The sequence below is a fragment of the Orcinus orca genome, chromosome 5 (assembly GCF_937001465.1).
Source record: "Orcinus orca chromosome 5, mOrcOrc1.1, whole genome shotgun sequence".
Classification (NCBI taxonomy): domain Eukaryota; kingdom Metazoa; phylum Chordata; class Mammalia; order Artiodactyla; family Delphinidae; genus Orcinus; species Orcinus orca.
In genome coordinates this window covers 61773570-61792699 of record NC_064563.1, presented here as the reverse complement: position 1 = coordinate 61792699, position 19130 = coordinate 61773570, and the positions used below count along the sequence as shown (strand labels likewise).

Sequence of the window (19130 nt, the reverse complement as noted above, 5' to 3'; positions counted from 1 at the left end):
TTTTCAGTCAATGTAGAAAGTTTTAATGTCTCTGAATGAAACACCTACACCAAAACATAAGAGTATCTTCCCTCCCCAGTGCTGCACACACATTATCTATTCATGCACCTCAGCAGTTTAGATTCCTAAAATACAGGACCTATATCTTAATTATTTTTGTATTCATTTATTCAGGACATTTGGCATAAAACATGGAGAATTAACAGGTGACAATACAGTTTAGAAATGTAATTAACTTTTGTCCAATGACATTAACTATGTTCTATCAAAAAAAAAATCTTCATTTTGCTCTATTATCCATTCCAACAGCAATTACATTTCTTTAATCTTGTGCCTGACTATTGAATATAGAATATTTTACCCACTGAACAACAAAATATTAGAAACTAGTGTCTCATTTAAACACAAATACATTAAAGAAAAAGAATAGGAAGAAATTACAATCTTTAATTTTCCATTCTTATAGATCATCCACTTTGCGGGGACTTTCTTTCTTCCAACTTTCCTCGTTTTACTTGCTGTGTCAGAAACTACACTAAATAACAGCAAAGGTTACTGACAAAGGTAAGTAGTGAAAACAGAAGATTATGCTCACTCTCCAACCAATGCTACGGTTTTACATTAGTCAGTACATTCACAAAATTCCTACCTCAAAGATTTGTTCAAAATTCTGAAACTCCTGCAATCTCGCCTGAAATCCTTCTGCAAGTGCCCCACCTGTAATATTTAGGTGAAGATTTTAAAACCTAGTATATAGCAAGATAAGATTTCTAGCATGCTATTTTTATAATCTATTTGTATTTCAAAAGGATGAAATAATGAATACATACCACCTTCTGGCATCCCCTGGGCTTTGTGCTTTCTAGCACTAAGAACTTCCTTTGCAGAAACAAAAAAGATACGATTCCGTGCTTCTAAAGGATCCACAACTTTGAGCTCCTCCACCAAGAAATGTAGGCATCTTTCCATGTGCTGTCTGCGTACCTAGAGAAAAACAGGGTATTAAAACAATTCTAATAATTAAACAAATATAACAGTTACTGGCCTATACTAAACTCCACTTATAGTGATATTGTTACTATATGATATGGTAACAGTTGTCTTATATGTAACAAATCCAAAAGTTCTAATAAATGAAGTTTGATACTTGCTGACAGGAAATCTTCCTCTTAACTTAATGATTCTTCCTTGAACATTTAATTTAAAATTCTGATGGACCATCAAATACTACACAACCATTAAGAAACATACTGTAGACAAACATTAGTGTTTAATGGCATGGGGAAAGGTTCCTAATTCTGTATTAAGGGTATATGATGTGTACATATATTTATGTAAATTAATAGGTGGCATGCAGGCAATACCCACAAAACTAGGTGGCATTTTAATTTCTTCCTTAAGCTTTTATTTTCCAAATTTTCTACAGTAAAGCTATTAATACCTTTAAAATCAGAAATTAAGTGCTACAATAAATTTGCTATAATGAAGTTATCTTTATTTGAAATCAGAACATAGATGGTATATTTTTCTTCTAAAAAACACTGGGGGGACTTCCCTGGTGGTCCACTGGGTAAGACTTCACGCTCCCTATGCACAGGGCCCAGGTTCAATCCCTGATTGGGTAACTAGATCCCACACGCATGCTGCAACTAAGAGTTAGCAGGCCACAACTAAGAAGCCTGCATGCTGCAACTAAAAGGTCCCACATGCTGGAACGAAGATCCCACAAGCTGCAAATAAGACCCAGCGCAGCCTAAATAAATAAATTAAAATAAATATTAAAAAAAAAACTACCCGGAATTAAAATTGGGGAGAATGCATTAGCTAGGGATTGGAGCTCTAACTTTAGGTTTAACAATAGCACTTGGGTACCTAAATTAGGAAGAAGGATTGGAAGTTAGTTAGGGTTTAGTACCAGCCTTTAGCATTATGGCTATGATAAGAGATCTCCACGTTAAGACTTAATAAAATTAAGCTAAATAGGAATGGAGAAGAACAATCTGTGGGTGATATTTCCTAATTCTCTGATGATTAAATGAGACCCCAATTTGAAAGAGTATGATTATAAAGCAAGAGTTAATAACAACAGGATATAAATCATCATATTAAGCAAAATTTCTATTTGGGGGGTGAGGGGAAGAATGAAAGCAAATAATCTAACATGTGAATAGTGATGGGATAGTGTAAATTTCATTTTTTAATGCATTTTCTAAGTTTTTTTTAATAATAAACACATACTACTATTAAAATCAGAAAAAGTAGTATCAAGCAAATTAAATATTATTTGTAGACCAAATACCAGATTCTCTACTCTTTTTAAAATGAAGTTTCTAAAACCACCAGCATGACTAAAATGAAAAACAAAAAATACCAAGTGTTGGCAAGGATATAAATCACGTGGAACTCTCAATCTGGTGGTGGGAATATAAACTGGTATGAGCACTTCAGAAAACACTTGGGCTGTATTTATTAAAACAGCATATTCTTGGGAATTCGCTGGTAGTTCAGTGGTTAGGACTCTTTTGTTTTCACTGCCAAGGGGGCGAGTTCAATCCCTGGTCAGGGAACTAAGATCCTGGTAAGCCATGTGGTGAGGCCAAAAAACAAACAATAAACCCCCAGTATATTCTTAATCTGTAATCCAGCAATTCTACTCCTAGATTATACCCATGGATTACTGATACCTGTGTTATTGACATTTTGAGTCCGATAAATCTTTGGTTTGGGGGCAGGAGCTGTTCTGTGTTATAGGATGCTTAACAGCATCACTAGCCTCTACTGACTAGATGCCAGTAGCACACACCCTTAATTGTGGCAACCAAAATATTCCCTGGGGGACAAAATCACGCAGCCACTTACACTGAGAACCATTGGTATATACTCAGCAGAAATATACACCAATGTGCACCAAAGAGACATATACAACAATATGCACAGGGACCTCTCTGGTGGCCCAGTGGTTAAGAATCCGTCTTGCAACACAGGGGATGCTGGTTCAATCCCTGGTCGGGGAACTAGGATCCCACATGCCACAGGGCAACTAAGCCCACGTGCCACAACTACAGACCTCACACGCCACAACTAGAGAGAAGCCCACGCACCGCAACAAGACCCGACACAGGCAAAAAGCAAATTAAAAAAAAAGAATATGCACAGCAGCATTATTCATGATAGCTAAAAACAGGAAATTTATCCAAATGCCCATAACTATCAGAATGAACAGATCAACTGTTATTCATAGGATGAAATACCACACAGCAATGCACTTCAGCTATGCACAACAGTATGCATACATACCACAAATGTAATGTTGAGCAAAAAACCTGACATAGAAGTAGATACTATGTGATTCCAGTACATAAAGTTGAACAACCAGAAAAACAGGGGGTACTGGGGTGCTGGAATGTTCTGCTTCTTGATCTGGATCCTTCTTGATCTGGATCCTTACACAGGTGTCAAATTTGTAAATTCACTGAGCTGGACACTTATGATTTGTACACTTTTCTGTCATGTTATACTTAAATAGAGAATTAAAAAAAACAGGGGACTTCCCTGGCGGCACAGTGGTTAAGACTTCGCCCTCCCAATGCAGGGGGCCCGGGTTCGATCCCTGGTCAGGAAACTAGATTGGCAAGCTGCAACTAAGGAGCCTGCCTGCCTGCGACTAAGACCCAGCAAAACCAAATAAATAAATAAATATTAAAACAACAACAAAGAAACAGAAGGACATTTCAAGATCTAAAATGATTAGATAGTACTTTTATAACATAACTTTCCTTCAAAGTAGCTTAATACTCTGTCTCTATCACATATCCACTTCAGGTTTTCTGTAACTATATTCTTCTCAAGAGAATAGCTGCTTATGATGTTCTATTCTATGAGATGTATTGTTTCTTCAGATAGCAATGTACATGACTGTACTTCAAAACTTACAGAAAAAAATAACTTACATCTTCCATATATTCTGGCTCTGATGCAGAGGCATCCCAACGATTATTCAGAATAAAAATATTAGGCTTGGAAAGTCGCTCATTTACCTTGTGAAAAAACTGTTTTTCCTGAAAAACATGAAATATCCAACAGTATGTTTATTTTTTTAAAGCTACTTTATTTTTACCTTTATACTTGAAACTTTACTTGAATCTCAAAGTTTGAACCATTTAACAACAGTGATAACACCCACTGATAAAGGATCCCAAAGCACTCTGAGCATTAAACTTTCAAAGATGACAAAACTGGGCTTCCCTGGTGGTGCAGTGGTCAGAAGTCCGCCTGCCGATGCAGGGGACGTGGGTTCGTGCCCCGGTCCGGGAGGGTACCACATGCCGCGGAGCGGCTGGGCGCCGTGAGCCATGGCCGCTGAGCCTGTGCGTCCGGAGCCTGTGCTCCACGACGGGAGGGGCTGCAGCGGTGAGAGGACCGCGTACCACAAAAAAAAAAAAAAAAAAAGATGACAAAACTAAGATATAAGAAAGCAAAAGTTAAGATTTTCCTACTCCTCCCATCAGTCTTTTTTTGAAATTCAATTTAACCAATATTTATCTGTTTCTACTATATGCATGACACAAAAGATACTGCTAGATACGACAGTCCATATTTTTAAAAAGCTACCTCCCATCTTTTTGAAGATTTAGACTAAGTAAATAATAATGTAAGACACATGTACAACACATCATAATAAACAATAAAGGTATATGCCATAAATAGTATAAATATCCAATTGAAATTAGGAAATGCTCCATAAAGAAGGAAGTGGTGATAAAGATGGGCTTGAAAAGTACTGACAACAGGGCTTTTTGAAGGATGAAAAATTGGGAGGGGGAAGAACTGTGCACAAAGAATAACATAAACAAAGGTACCAAAGTCAGGATGTGTATCAAAGTTTGTTTATCCAACACCTAAATAATGCAGTTACTCTAAAACAGGTTTTAAACATTTCCCTATTTTTTATACCATCAGGTTGTAAACAACTGTCAGTGTTGTCACAGCAACACGGTTTATGTGATATAGATCGGGCCATATAAACACTAATAACACGGTGACAAAACAGGTCTTGCTGGTAACACCTAGGTTTTAATGGTGTTTGGCCATTTATATGCTTTTGATGAATAACAATTTTTTTAAGATTATACAATAGTTTTGGATATTAGATATTGAAACTCTGGAAAGTTTATTTGAAATAAGTCTGGCTCTAGACATTCTGGATAAATAATCTTCTATGTTTGACAGCAGCTTATAGTGTACACATGTAAGCTGAAACCTACAGTGCACACAGATAAAGCTGGAAAAGGCTGACAAAACTCAAAGTATGAAAAGCCTTGCCTGCCAGATAGGGAGATGAGGTGGGAGTGTTATACTTTATTCAAAAGACTTAAGCCAACAGCCTAACAATTCTGATGCCTATTCCTTCAGAAACTTGTAAATAACCACAGTGAATGTCAACAACACACATGTATCACACCGTGAACTCAAATATTCACTAGAAGCTAGAGCCATCAAACCAGAATCAGCCCTTCCAATCCCACAGAAACACAAACCCCTTCGTTCACCTCTGATATTAAAGCTTCTTTCTAATCCATGACTTGGATTTCCTTCACTTTTCAGAATTAAAACAGACATCATTTCATTTCCTATCATTTAAACAAAATAATGATTAGACCCTACCGTATTCATTAGAGTTGATTCAGAGTTTGCAACCAAAACGAAGACATCAGCATCTAAGCAAAACTTATCAATCCAGCTATCCAGCTCTGTAGTGACATCTGTACCTGGACTAATGGGAATAAAATAAGAATTGTGTTATATATTCTTTAAAAAGAAAATTTAGATTACAGAGAGATAATTTTTTTAAACTTTTAAGAATTAGTTGAAGTCTAAAGGATAGGATTTCTACCAGTTATCAGTCTGAAGCCTAGGAGATTTAAATTACTTTCTCAGCTATAAGACAGCAGTTGTGGAAAGCTGAGAATCTGTGCTTTATATACTTCTATTCTGCTGACAACCCCCAGAGCCTGTCCAATCAACAACTTAACAAATGCTAAAAAAGTTTATTTACTAAAGAGAGAAAACTTCGTGATTTTTGACAAAGCAAGTAACATGTTCACTATTTTAATCTTTTAAATCTTTATGCTTTGGAAGATTGAAAATAAGCAATGGAAAAAAAGAAAATAAAACCTAGGCTAATATACAACCTATACTATAAAAAGTAGAGACCAACTGTCTATACATTGACTTGATATGTCCTGTGACAAATTGGCAAGTTAACAGGTTGGGGTCATGGATACAGTCTGGCCATGAAATAAAGAAAAATTAATTAGTTAATATTATATTTAAACCAAATATTTTAATTTCCCAAGCACCTTCTCTCATCTGAGCTATTTCTGTTGATTACTTGAAACTCGCTTTCAATCAAAAGGGAAGACCCTCAACCAAAAAAATAAAGATTTCCATAGAACACTGAAATTTTAACTGAAGAAAACAAAAGAACACACCACAATTTTAAAAAATCATTTAACTACTTTTTTTGGTTAAGGACTCTGCTAAAGAGATATGCATTACCATTTTATTAAGCACCAGTGTAGCAGGATGATTTTTGAAAAAACATATTAAATGCAGGTTAATCAGAAGAGGCTGAATAAATTACAAAAGCATGCGATTAATTCTTGAATAATGAAAAGCTGTATGAACTGTCCAGCGGTTATTTTGGGAAACTAAGTCTCAAGAATAATTACTGATTAAAAATAATACCTATTTAGAGTTATCTATCTAGGTATCTAGAATGAGACAATCTCTAAGGCCCAAGCAATTATCCAAACTACAAAGTCAGTCTAGAGAAAAAGTGACAATTCTTGAAATTTCCTGTAATAGAATTAAACTGATAAATTGGCACTTTTATGAAACCATTAAAAAACAAAAAAATAATAACTTATCTAATTCCATTACAATCTAGCAAATGAGAACAAAGCAGCAATTGAACATTTTTTTTTAAGCAACTGAACATTTAAAAATTTTACGTACTACATGCTAGAAGCAAGCAGCATTTCTAAAAAAAAAAAAAATACAAATACATACGTAGAAAACAATTCATATGTAATTTTACCTATCCACTAAAACCAGGTCATCTCTCAAGAGGGCACATTTTGCCTTTGGCCAAAACACATGTACAAGACAGCCAGCTTTCAAATCTTTGTCCATATGAAGGGCATGGGCCAGCTGATTAACTGTCTAAAGTGGGAAGGAAAGAAAAAATAAAACTCTACTTGTAACAAAATTCAATAAAAATTTAAAATATTATGATTTGGTACATTTATTTCTGCAAAACATGTAGAAAAAGCAGAACTTTAAATCTTTTGAAGTAAAACCATCTGAGCAATCTTGAGAAACCTGAGGTTTAAAATTACCAAGTAGGAAAAAAAATAAGGCCTTGAAACCGTTTACTCATACCATTCAACAACGATAATCTGGGCTGGAAACATTCTAAATGTCCAACAAATGGAACTCTGGCAATGAATCCCATGCAACCCCTGAAATTGATATTGTATGTATGAAAAGAAATTCACAATATGTTAAGAGAAAAAAAGCAAATCAGAAAATAGCATATATGGGACTTCCCTGGTGGTGCAGTGGTTAAGAATCCACCTGCCAATGCAGGGTACATGGGTTCGATCCCTGGTCCGGGAAGATCCCACATGCTGCGGAGCAACTAAGCCCGTGCACCACAACTACTGAGTCTGCGCTCTAGAGCCCACGAGCCACAACTACTGAGCCTGCATGCCACAACTGTTGGCCCGCCTGTGCACCTAGAGCCCGTGCTCCACAACAAGAGAAGCCATCGCAATGAGAAGCCCGCACACTGCAACGAAGAGTAGCCCCTGCTCATTGCAACTAAAGAAAGGCCACGTGTAGCAATGAAGACCCAGTGCAGCCAAATAAATAATAAACAAAATTATTTAAAAAAAGAAAGAAAATAGCATATATGATATAAAACCATTTTGTTTTAAAAATACAGAGAAACACCAATGTAACTCTATAGCAAAGAATTTCCACTGAATTTAGAAGTTAAAGAGTTTTGGAGTTTCTTTTCTTTTGCCTAATTGTATTTTCTAACTCTTCTAAAATGAGTTTATTGCTTAGTAATAAGGGGGAAAAATAAAGGAACGTCACTAGGCAGTTATTTATTCACACAAGCCTGCTTTATATCAATGACTACGCCTTCTCTTTCCATTTAAATTTCCTAAAATATTTCTATTTCTCAAGATGACTTCTGACACACATTAGTTCATTACCTTTCTTGTATGTGTTAAACATACAATTAAGTACAAAGGGCTTAAGACAAAATTAATAATCAAGGAAAGGGCATCAGTACACATACCTCGATGGTTCTTCTGTGATCTGTATGAAATTTTAAAGGGAAACATCTATTTTCAAATGGGCACAATAGTCCTGATCAGGCTTGAAGTGAACCTCCACAGTGACAATGTTAGGTAGGGGTTTTTCTGCTTGCTTTCATAAACTTTTTGATAGAATTATAAACTTGTATTAAAATCCTGATACCTGGGCTTCCCTGGTGGCGCAGTGGTTAGGAATCCACCTGCCAATGCAGGGGATGCGGGTTCGAGCGCTGGTCCGGGAGGATCCCACATGCCACGGAGCAGCTGGGCCTGTATGCCACAACTACTGAACCTGTGCTCTAGAGTCTGCGTGCCACAACTACTGAAGCCCGCGAGCCACAACTACTGAAGCCCGTGTGCCTAGAGGTTGTGCTCCACAACGAGAAGCTACCGCAATGAGAAACCAGCGCGCTGCAACGAAGAGTAACCCCCACTCGCCGCAAGTAGAGGAAGCCCGTGCGTAGCAACGAAGACCCAATGCAGTCAAAAATAAATTAGTTTAATTAAAAAAAAAATCCTGATACCTTACCTATAAAATTAAAATAATAAAAGCACCCATCTGACAGAGTTGTGGTGAGATTTGAGTTATTACAAGTATTTAGAATAGTGTCTTCTACTTATCTTGATTAGAAAATAAGCAATTCCTTCATTTGTATGGCTTAAAAGCTTGAAAAATATTTTCATAAATATCATCTTATTTATTGTTTGTAAGTAATCTGAAGGGTATTAGACAGATTGAGTTACTTTCTCTGATCAAACAGCAAACTCACAGAAGGAGGACTAGACCTATGAATCCACCTACAGTTTAGCCAAAACTAAAATAGCATGGATCTTCACACACTGAACTTTTGCATTTGTGGGAGAGATCTTACGACTTAAGAGAAAGTGAGTATAGTGAGAAGCAGTGCCTTTTACCAATTGCTTTCATTGCAGAGTAAATATCTTGCATCCTAATTGCTTTTTATTTTTGTTTGGCTGAAAAAAAATCTAGTGCCACTGAATTCCTTAAGAAATTTATGAAAGCCAGGGAACTACCACTGGCCTTTATCTGATAAAGCTATAACATTTACTAATGAATATGCTTACCAAATATTCCAAAGGCAAAAACAGTTTCTAAAGGCACAGATGTGTCAAAAACAGATTCCAGAGCTCAATTTTTTAAACAAAGTTTTCTTTAGAAAGACAAGATTTGAGATTAAACAGCAACAACACACTTCAATAATGTTCTTTTCACCAGGAACACTATTTTAAAAATTTTATAAACTTTTAATTCTAATTTACTTTCATTTAGTTGAGGACAGGTTTTATTCTTCCAGTAACTTAGCTCTGAAGCAAAAGAATTTTAAAAAATTCAAAATATTAGTGATGGTTTTAAAAGCTATGAATAGAAATACTAATGGTTCTTCCATTAGTATTTCTTGTAAAAAATTTTTACAAGTATCTTAAAAGTATCTTCTTGTAAAAATTTTTTTAAAAGAACAAGTTAAGGACATTATGTCAGGTACATTATGTTGCTAAAGATCAAACAGTATACCTTTACATTCTTTTTTTCATCTGACCCTTCTGTCATGAGATAGGCTTTATCTCCATCCGTTCCTTCAACACTCAGGAAGCAATTGGTTGTATGGCCAATTCCACTAGGGAGGACTTTATCCCACAACATGGCATTGATAACAGAGCTCTTCCCACTGCTTGTCCTGAAGAATGAATACACAAAATCATGACAAAACATAATGGTAAAAACTTTGTTCTTTCACTGGGTCAAAGGCCAACTTTTTTAGAATGCAAATTTTGTAAAAAAATTTCATCAGATTACAATCTGAAATCACAGCCCACTCTTCCCATCACAAGATGTGGTCTAACATCCCATCTTAAATCTGGGCTGGACCTTTTTCACACGCAAAGCTCATTCCTATTTCTTCTTCTCAAGCAGGACAACTGAGTCGTCACTTCTCCAGGAGGCCTCTTCCCTCCCACTCCTATACCACCCTAACCTGGGGTAGGCCTCTTTCATGGACCTACTTCACACTAGACTCTGTTTAAGGCCCTGAGAATATGGTCAAGTGGAAGAAGCAGATAACAACATAAAACAAAAAACAAACAAAAACAGAACTTTGAGAAAAGTTTTCAAGGACACAAACAGGGTGCTTTAGCAGAGAATAACTGAGAAGGAATACCTTAGAGTGGTCCGGAAAGGTTTCTGCTGTAGTAACATTTAGGATGAGATTTGAAGAGTGAGAAGGAGTCAGACATACAACAAGGCAAAGAGAATTCTAGGCATAGGAAATTGCAAGTGCTAAAGCCCTAAGATGGGAAATAGCTTAGAAGGCCTATGAGGTTAGTGAGTAAATAAATGCTTCTACTGGTGAACAGCACATGATATCTGAACAATCAAGTGGGGGCCTCGTCATTTCTCTTTGCATCTCTAGTACCTAACAGAGTGACTGGTACATAGGTAGTTAACAAATGGTCCTTAAATTAACGTATGAGCTGTGGCAGAAATCATTCTACCACTCCAGAAGTTTCATTAAGGAATGGCACTTCTTATTCTCCCTCTGGGAATCATGGAGCTGAAAATCCTTTTGGAAGGCACACCTGATAATCAATAGAAACTTAAAAAGAGTAAGTCACAAATTATACTTATCTGTTTTTCTATTCTTACAGCTGGCTAAGAAGCCAATTCTTAGAGATAAGCATTCCTAAAAAGCAAAAATATAGCTTCATAAAGCTATATTTTATACCAGGAGCTAAAATGAACAAGTTCTTTTACATGCTAATAGCTTTAACATTTAATACAGGCAGAAACTGTTGTGAAGAGAAGAGGGAAGAATATCACTTGCTGCAACATCAGAAACAGAGCTGCGGATATGATCAAGAAAAGCTAATATCTGGAAACTACCCTTGAGAAGAAATAATAAAGGATTACCTGCCAAAAAATGCCACTTTCATATGTCTCCGAGATAGCACCTCACCAATGATGGAAAGCTTATTTTTATACCTCTGTATTTCTATCAGATCATCCTCAGTAGCTACTTGGTCAAGTTCTGGATTCTTGTATGTTGCTGTAAAATTGAAACAGTATTAGAGAAAGTAATATAGATGAATATTAAGTTAATTATAAAACAGAATACTTAAGATATACATATATTTGGGTTTTGTTCTATATTAACATGATATTTGAAAATAAAAATAACATGGTATCTGAATATTTGGTAAAAGGTGAATGCCTTGTTGTAATGGGTCATAAGAATACTGCCCAAAAGAATTTCAAAATTATTAAAAATTACAGGGGTCCAGTCAAAAGGGTATTTATTATTCATCTAGGTCTCAAAGATACAAAATACCCACCTAAGACAAAAAAGCATTTCTGAACAGCAAAACTAGAACCTAATATCCACCTATTATTATTCCATCCTGATAGGAGCTTCAAATCTTGAACTGAGAAGAGGGATTCACATGCTAAGAGTGAGGTTTGAATGGGCAGTCCCCCCAAAATAAAGATATGGTTCAAGGAGGTCAAGCTAGGTAAGACCTTGCTGTCTTACCACTTCTTGTCTGCTTCCCACAGGGGTGGAGCAAGACAGCTCCTTGAACATGAATGAAAAGAGAATTGCAGACTGTAACCCACTCCTGTCAGGTTTGGGAGTAACTGCCTACACCAGCCCCAATCTCTCTTCCTCCAGAGATGGGGGTAGCTGGGAAAGCAACGATTTGAAAAGTAGGAAAGTATCTCAGTTTTGTTTATATTTCAGGAATATACATTTTACATTTTTTTCACCTCATTTTGAAGGTGAAAACATGAAGATTCATTTGGCTATCTGAATGGTCCTAATTAGAGACAAATACTGACACAACTTACTGAGTGACCATCTAATTAAACTTAAGCTTCACATCTCACCATACTTTTCAAGTACATTGATAAAATATGTGCAATTTGGTGAATACCGGCGAGACTGGCTTAAATACCATTACATTCATCTTTGTTTTTCATTTCATTCTTGCTCTTCTACGTGCTTCCTGATTTACTCGCTTTGCCTCTTTTTTGCAACAATTTTTTCTGAGGTTTTAGAACCAGTAATGTAAGCAGATAGGTTAGGGGGTCCCTGGAGAAAGAGAACCAGAAATGGCTTTCTTGACTTAAGAGAATCCATCCTGGCCTAAGCCATTTTGTGATCTAAGCCTGGCCACAATGCTTGTCCTTGAACAGGTCTCAGTAATTGATGATCTTAAGGGAACAAAGGAATGCAGCAAAAGAGAAAGGGCAGTCAAACAACAGTGAGTGATAAAGCAGAGTCCTAGTTCCTCCTTAAGAGACATACATATGTGTGTGTGTGTGTGTGTGTGTGTGTTATCTATCTATCTATCTATCTATCTATCTATCTATCTTTGCGTTCTGCAGGAACTGAAGTCCTCACCCAGGTGGAGAACTGAATGATGATGTTGACCCTCCTGACTTCAGTCAACCAAGACCTGGACTCTGTTGATCTTTGCTCCAATTCTATGCTGAATTCTCCTCTGCTCAAGCCCCTTCATAAATACACATGTACCCTTAGCTTAAAACTTCCCCAATTTTGCTGTTTGGGGACACACTGCTTTAGGAAAGATCCCCAGTGTTCTCCTTACCTGCCGCAAGTAATAAATCCTTCCTTCTCCCGATCTGTGGTTTGGTTGTGTCTACTGGCTCGATACCCACCAATAACAGTAACATTGAATTCAGATTCTAAAGCTGAATTCACTAGCTCCTAGAGTAATAGCTCCTAGCATCTATTACATGCTCAATACACAGAAGATGTTACATTTAACTTCATTTTCACTTCCCATCAACTTCTGTAGAATAAAATATTATTCAAAAGTCACCATGCCAGCTCAAATTCTTTCCAAATTGAAAACTAAAATTCTGAACCAGTATTTTTTTCCTCATTCAACAGCAAAACTTGTGTCAGATCTGGTAATACGGACAAAATAATAAGGCAGGATCCCTACTCTCAAGAAACTCAAAATCTGGTGAAAGAGAATTAGGAAGGACAAGGAAAAAAGTTTGATTCTACCAACCTACCAAATGTTTTCCCACTGTCACAGGAGTTTACAGAATCCCTCCCTTTTCACTGTATGCTTGAAGGTCAACAATTATCTCTAAAGTAGTATTTCCCAGTATGACATTCTCACCACCTTTGTTTGAACAGTTACACTCTGTTTAAGAAAACTCCTTTTGCCCTTTCCCCACTGCATCCCAGCCTCATTTGAGAAGATAAGAAAGGTCTCAGATCTTGGCTTAACTGCTGAGTTGATGGGGGTGGTAAGTATAATGGCTAAATGTGGGCTGCCTGACTTTCAGTCTGGGCATTTACTAGCTGCGTGATCTTTGGTAAGCTGCTTACCTTTTCTGTGCCTTAGTTCCTTCATTTTTTTTTTTTTTTTTTTTTTTTTTGTTTGCGGTACGCGGGCCTCTCACTGTTGTGGCCTCTCCCTTTGCAGAGCACAGGCTCCGGACGCGCAGGCTCAGCAGCCATGGCTCACGGGCCTAGCCGCTCCGCAGCATGTGGGATCTTCCCGGACCGGGGCACGAACCCGTGTCCCCTGCATTGGCAGGTGGACTCTCAACCACTGCGCCACTAGGGAAGCCCGCCTTCATTTTTAAAATGAGTGTGATTAAAATCTGCCTCAGTGTTGATTTGAGGATTAAATGAGTTATTAATAAAATAAAGTGCTTAGAATAGGACCTCACATATGCACTTCGTTCTTAGTTGCTATTAATATAATTCAATCTTCCTCTTTTGGAGGGCAGAAGTGGGTTTTATTTGTTATGGTATCTCTCATAGAGCACAATCCCCTGTATGTGTTCAGTAACCAAGGTTGAAAGAATAAAGCACCTTTATATATTTTCAAAAGTAATTATTTAAAAAACTTAGAGGAGCTAACCTTCAACAAAATGTGATCCTTCAGTAACAAACTCCAGTAACTGGTCAAAGATTGCTGTAATTGTCTTCTTAGCCAGCACAAAGTGCTTCAGTGGAGAAGCAGTTTCTGCCATTATGCTGAAAATAAAAAGTTAGAAAAGTACAAATTAAACTGGATGATAAAGACATGTGAGTTAACAACACTTCCTGCAACATTAACTCCCCAATGAAACAAACTTCCAAACTTCCAAACTTCCAAACTTTTAGATTTATTTCTGGGGGAAAGAAGTGTTTTATTTATATATTCACTTTTTGGCTGCCTCGGGTGCGGCGCGGGGGGTTCCAGAGTGCGTGTGCTCTGTAGTTGGGGCATGCAGGCTCTCTAGTTGTGGAGCGTGGGCTTAGTTACCCCGTGGCATGTGGGATCTTAGTTCCCCAACCAGGGATAGATTGAACCTACGTCCCCCGGCATTGCAGGATGGATTCCTAACCACTGGATCACCAGGGAAGTCCCTGGGGGAGAAGTGTTTTAGTCAGACAATTAAAGACTACTTTTGGGTGATATTCCACTAAAATAAGTGAATTCAATTGGCCAAAATCTTGATTGCAATTTCTACTTTAGTTCCCTTTGCTGATGATGAAACTGGCCAAATTCTGATTGCATGTGACTCTTAACTACATCAGGGAACACGGCAGCGAGTGACATGAAGCCAAGTTCACGAACAGTAACTAAGTTATTACGTTTTTCAACCTGGACCTCTAGGTGAGTGGAGGTGGATATGCAGAATGAGGAAATAAAATTCCAAGATCATAATGCAATACTAACGTTTAGAAAGAAGTAGTTCTCATCATAACAAATAAGGAGGCAAGCCTTAAAGCGAGTATTAACGTTTCCAGCCAAAGTACCAAGAACTTCAAGGAGTGTAAGTTAAGAAAAATAAGTTTTGGTGGCAGCTTCTCCTGAAAAAACACCAAACAAAAACGATCACACACCAGTCTAATCCTGGTATGCATGTGTGTCAAATGGTGCAAAGCGGCCATAAAGAAGGCTGAGCCTTCCAAAGCGTCAGGAAATGACTGACCAAAGGGGACAAGCGGGAAAACACGGTGGGGGTAACAACTCGGTTCAGCTGGTGGTGAACGCCGACCTTGAAGAAAGGCCTTCCCAGTCCTCCACACCAGGCGCTGGAGCCCCGCCCGCAGGGCTCGGGGCCAGACCCCACCCCTGGCCCGCTTGCGCCGGCCCCGGCTCACGGTATCCCGGGCTCCGGGCTCGCGGGCTCCGCGGGCCTAACCCGGTCGCCAGCCCTACTCGCAACCGCAGCAGCTCCCTCCTTTTCCGCAGGACCGCGGCGGCGCCTCGTCACAGAGCGCCCCACGCACGACTCCTCGCCCCCTGCCCCCAGCAAAACGAAGGTCACCCGAGCAAAGTGACCCGGCTCGCAGCCGAGGCTGCGGGCACTCACCCCGTCCCGGCTCCGACCTGTCACCCAGCAACCGCACCTCAGCCACAGCCCTCTGGCCGCCTCATTCTTCCAAGAGAGGCTGGGAGACTGGGAGGCGGTGGGAGGAGAAGCGAGAGGGCGGTCACTTCCGGTCTCTTGCCCTTCCCGATTTGGTTTGGCTCCGTAACCGGAAGTGACCTACTCCGAGCGCCATTTTTCTTAAGGGCAGAAGGCAAGGAATTGTTGTGAACAGGCAATGCATCCAGAAGAATGCTTTTCCTTTCACCCCCAACTTGTGCATCGCCTCCCTCTCCCTTCAAAGTTTCCAAAACTCTGCCCAGCCTAGGCGTAGCTAGCTGTCAGTAGCTCGTTTAGTGAGGGAGAGCTAAAAGGAGGAGGGGTGAGATGAGATGGAGTTAGGGTGTCAGACAAGGATTCCTGCTTACTCCGCCAGCAGCAATAAAGAAAAACCTTTTGACCTCTCCACTACCCTCTGTTCTTGTGTGATTCACTTCCTGAGCTTGGAGTATAGCGGTGTGTGAGGCCGCTTCATTTTTCTGAGCCTCATCTACAAAATCAGAGTACTAATAATACCTACTTTGTGGGTAGGCTCTACTACCCAGTTATTAACCAAACACTAATCTAGGTATTACTGGGAAAGTATTTGTGATTAATATCTATAATCAGTTGACTCTATGTAAAAGAGATTAGTTTGGGTAATCTGGGTGTGCTTGATCCAATCAGTTAAAAGACTTTAAGAGCAGAACCGAGGTTTTCCTAATAAAGGAATTCTGCCTGTGGACTGCAGTGTCAGTTCCTGGCCAAGAATTTCCATTCTGCCCTTACTGATGGCTTGCCCTAATGTTTGTTTGTTTTTTAACAACAAAAAATTTATTCTCTCACAGTTACAGAGGCCAGATGTCTACAATCTAAGTGTCAGCAGGGCTGAGCTCTCTCTGGAGTCTCTAGGGGGAGGTTCCTTCCCTTGCCTCTTCCAGTTTCTGGTGGCTAGAGGCATTCCCTGGCTTGAGGCTACATGGCAACAACCTCTGCCTCTATCTTCTCGTGCATCTTCACATGGCCTTCTCCCCTGTGTCTCTTTGTCTCGAATCTCTCTCTCCTTCCTTTTATATGGACACCGGTCACTAGATCCAGTATGGGGATTTGGATCCTGGATCCTAAATCCAGGATGATCTCAACTCAAAATCCTTAACTTAATTACATCTTCAAAGGCCCTATTTCCAAGTAAGATCATATTCACAAGGTATCAAGAGTTAGGACTTGGAGACATATTTTTGGGAGATACTATTCAACCTATTACACATGTATTATAAATACTTTCTTTAGGCCATGGTTTGCCTTTTCACCCTTTAAAAAAAACTTTTTTTTAATCTGATGAGGAGAATCGTAAATATTCTGTGGCAGGACAATCTAAGATAGAAAAAAGGAAAAAAAAAGACAAATAACATGCCCCCTTTGTGGCAGGCCTTTCCCAATGTGCAATGCCAATCTACATTATGCACTTGAACCAGACCTCCTCAAAGCAGGAGGATGAAATCAACCTTTGAGAAAAAGTCCGCTCCTTTCTTCAGGCTCCAGCATTATAACATTGTAATTCTATTATTAATATATTTATTTTTCATCTCATACAAAGGTAAAAGGGGTCACATTGACCAAAGGCTTGTCTGTACATGTGTAATTGAAAAAAAAGGAAAAAAAACCTTTGTTGATTGAACTATAGATACAATGTTAATCTGTCAATATGATACATAATTTCTTTCTCTCAAAAATCTATAAAACTGCACCTCTAATTCCTGATCAATGGAGCAGTTCTCAGAGGTTCCGAGAATCTGTTTCCTGGGTTATAATCCTCAGTTTGGCTCACATAAAATTCTCTTTTCTTTCTTCTTAGCTTGATTGGTATTTGATTTTTCATAGACAAATTGAAATTTAGTTGATTTACAATGTTTTGTTAAGTTTCTGGTGTACAGCAAAGTGATTCAGTTATACATAAATATACATACATTCTTCTTCATATTCTTTTTCATTATAGTTTATTACAAGATATTGAATATAGTTCCCTGGGCTATACATTAGGACCTTGTTGTTTACCTACTTTGTATACAGTAGTTTGTATCTGCTAAACCCAAACTCCTAATTTATCCCACCCCCGCTTTCCCTTTTGGTAATCATAAGCTTGTTTTCTATGTCTGTGAGTCTGTTTCTGTTTTGTATATAAGTTCATTTGTATCATTTTTTAGATTCCACATATAAGTGATATCATATGATATTTGTCCTTCTCTGACTTACTTCACTTAGTATTCAATATAATAATCTCTAGGTGCACCTATGTTGCTGCAAATGGCATTACAGTATTTCACTCTTTTTTATGACTGAGTAATGTTCCATTGTGTGTGTGTGTGTGTGTGTGTGTGTGTGTGTGTGTGTGTGTGTATATATATATATCTCACATCTTCTTTATCCCTATATATTTTGGATTTGCCTAGCCAGCCCTCAGTTCCTTGTAATATTCCTTGCAATAAATTTCTTACCCACTGAACCCTAACTGACACACACTGTAACCCTCCTGCCAGCAAAGTAAGAGACTACGCTTGGTCATTTGCATCATAATGTGACATTTTAAAATAAATAAAGATCTTCATTGTAAAACACATTTTGATAGAAGTACAATTCTAAGGATTCCTAGCAGAAATAATTAGCATACTGTTTCTGTAAGTGTTTTTGTTTATGGTGTGGAGAGGGAGGGTGGGGAGAAGAGATAAGGCATTAAAAAGCACAAAACACTTTGAAATCAAAAGATTTCCTTTGTACGTGCCTGACCAATAAGCACTATAATTTACAATCACGTTAAGGCATTAAGCAAAAAGGAATGAAATTTTAAGGATGAATTTCAAGCATCAGTCAGCATGTGAAGGGTCAAGGCAGTTACTACACTTGAGATCATTCATATGTTCATTAAACAAATATATACTGAAGAAGAAATCTTTTAATGAAAAAGCATGGAACTTGATCTGAAGACCTCAGTTCAAATCTAGACTATGCCAGTTAATAGCTATGTGAAACTCTTAACCACTCAGTTAGTTTTTAGCATAGGGAATTTCAAAGGAAATTTTTGCTTTATTTATATTGTTTGAATTTTTAAAATCATAATGGTATCCCTTTATTAGTTTTATAAATAATTACATCTTTAATATAATTATTGTATATCAAAGTAAAAGTGACATTGCATGTTATAAATTATAAAAATAATAAATGTTTTTGTATAAGTAATAAGTAATTTAATCCATTGTTTTTCTTTTTATGGAACAGACTCATAGGCAAAAACCAGCAGAGTAAACATAAAGAAGAAGAAAAAAATTAAAATATAAGGGCTAAAA

General features: G+C 37.9%; 1 protein-coding gene across 3 annotated transcripts in view; it reads right to left on the bottom strand.

Annotated features, from left to right (window-relative positions):
• The window catches only part of MFN1 (mitofusin 1), a 32670-nt gene extending 16774 nt beyond the window's left edge, over window positions 1–15896 (bottom strand). The window contains exons 1-10 of one of the 3 annotated variants that reach the window (XM_033429477.2): window positions 15754–15893; window positions 15114–15247; window positions 14310–14425; window positions 11317–11452; window positions 9925–10087; window positions 7100–7224; window positions 5665–5773; window positions 3951–4058; window positions 831–984; window positions 650–717 (exon numbers count right to left, since the gene is read on the bottom strand). In XM_033429477.2, coding sequence (XP_033285368.1) covers window positions 650–717; window positions 831–984; window positions 3951–4058; window positions 5665–5773; window positions 7100–7224; window positions 9925–10087; window positions 11317–11452; window positions 14310–14421 — 975 coding nt within the window. In that variant the 5' untranslated portion in view covers window positions 14422–14425; window positions 15114–15247; window positions 15754–15893. Of the gene's footprint in view, window positions 1–649; window positions 718–830; window positions 985–3950; window positions 4059–5664; window positions 5774–7099; window positions 7225–9924; window positions 10088–11316; window positions 11453–14309; window positions 14426–15113; window positions 15248–15753 lie in introns of all 3 variants that reach the window. The other 2 variants (XM_004270519.3, XM_033429478.2) reach the window with 2 other exon arrangements.
• Window positions 15897–19130: the final 3234 nt, after the last annotated feature.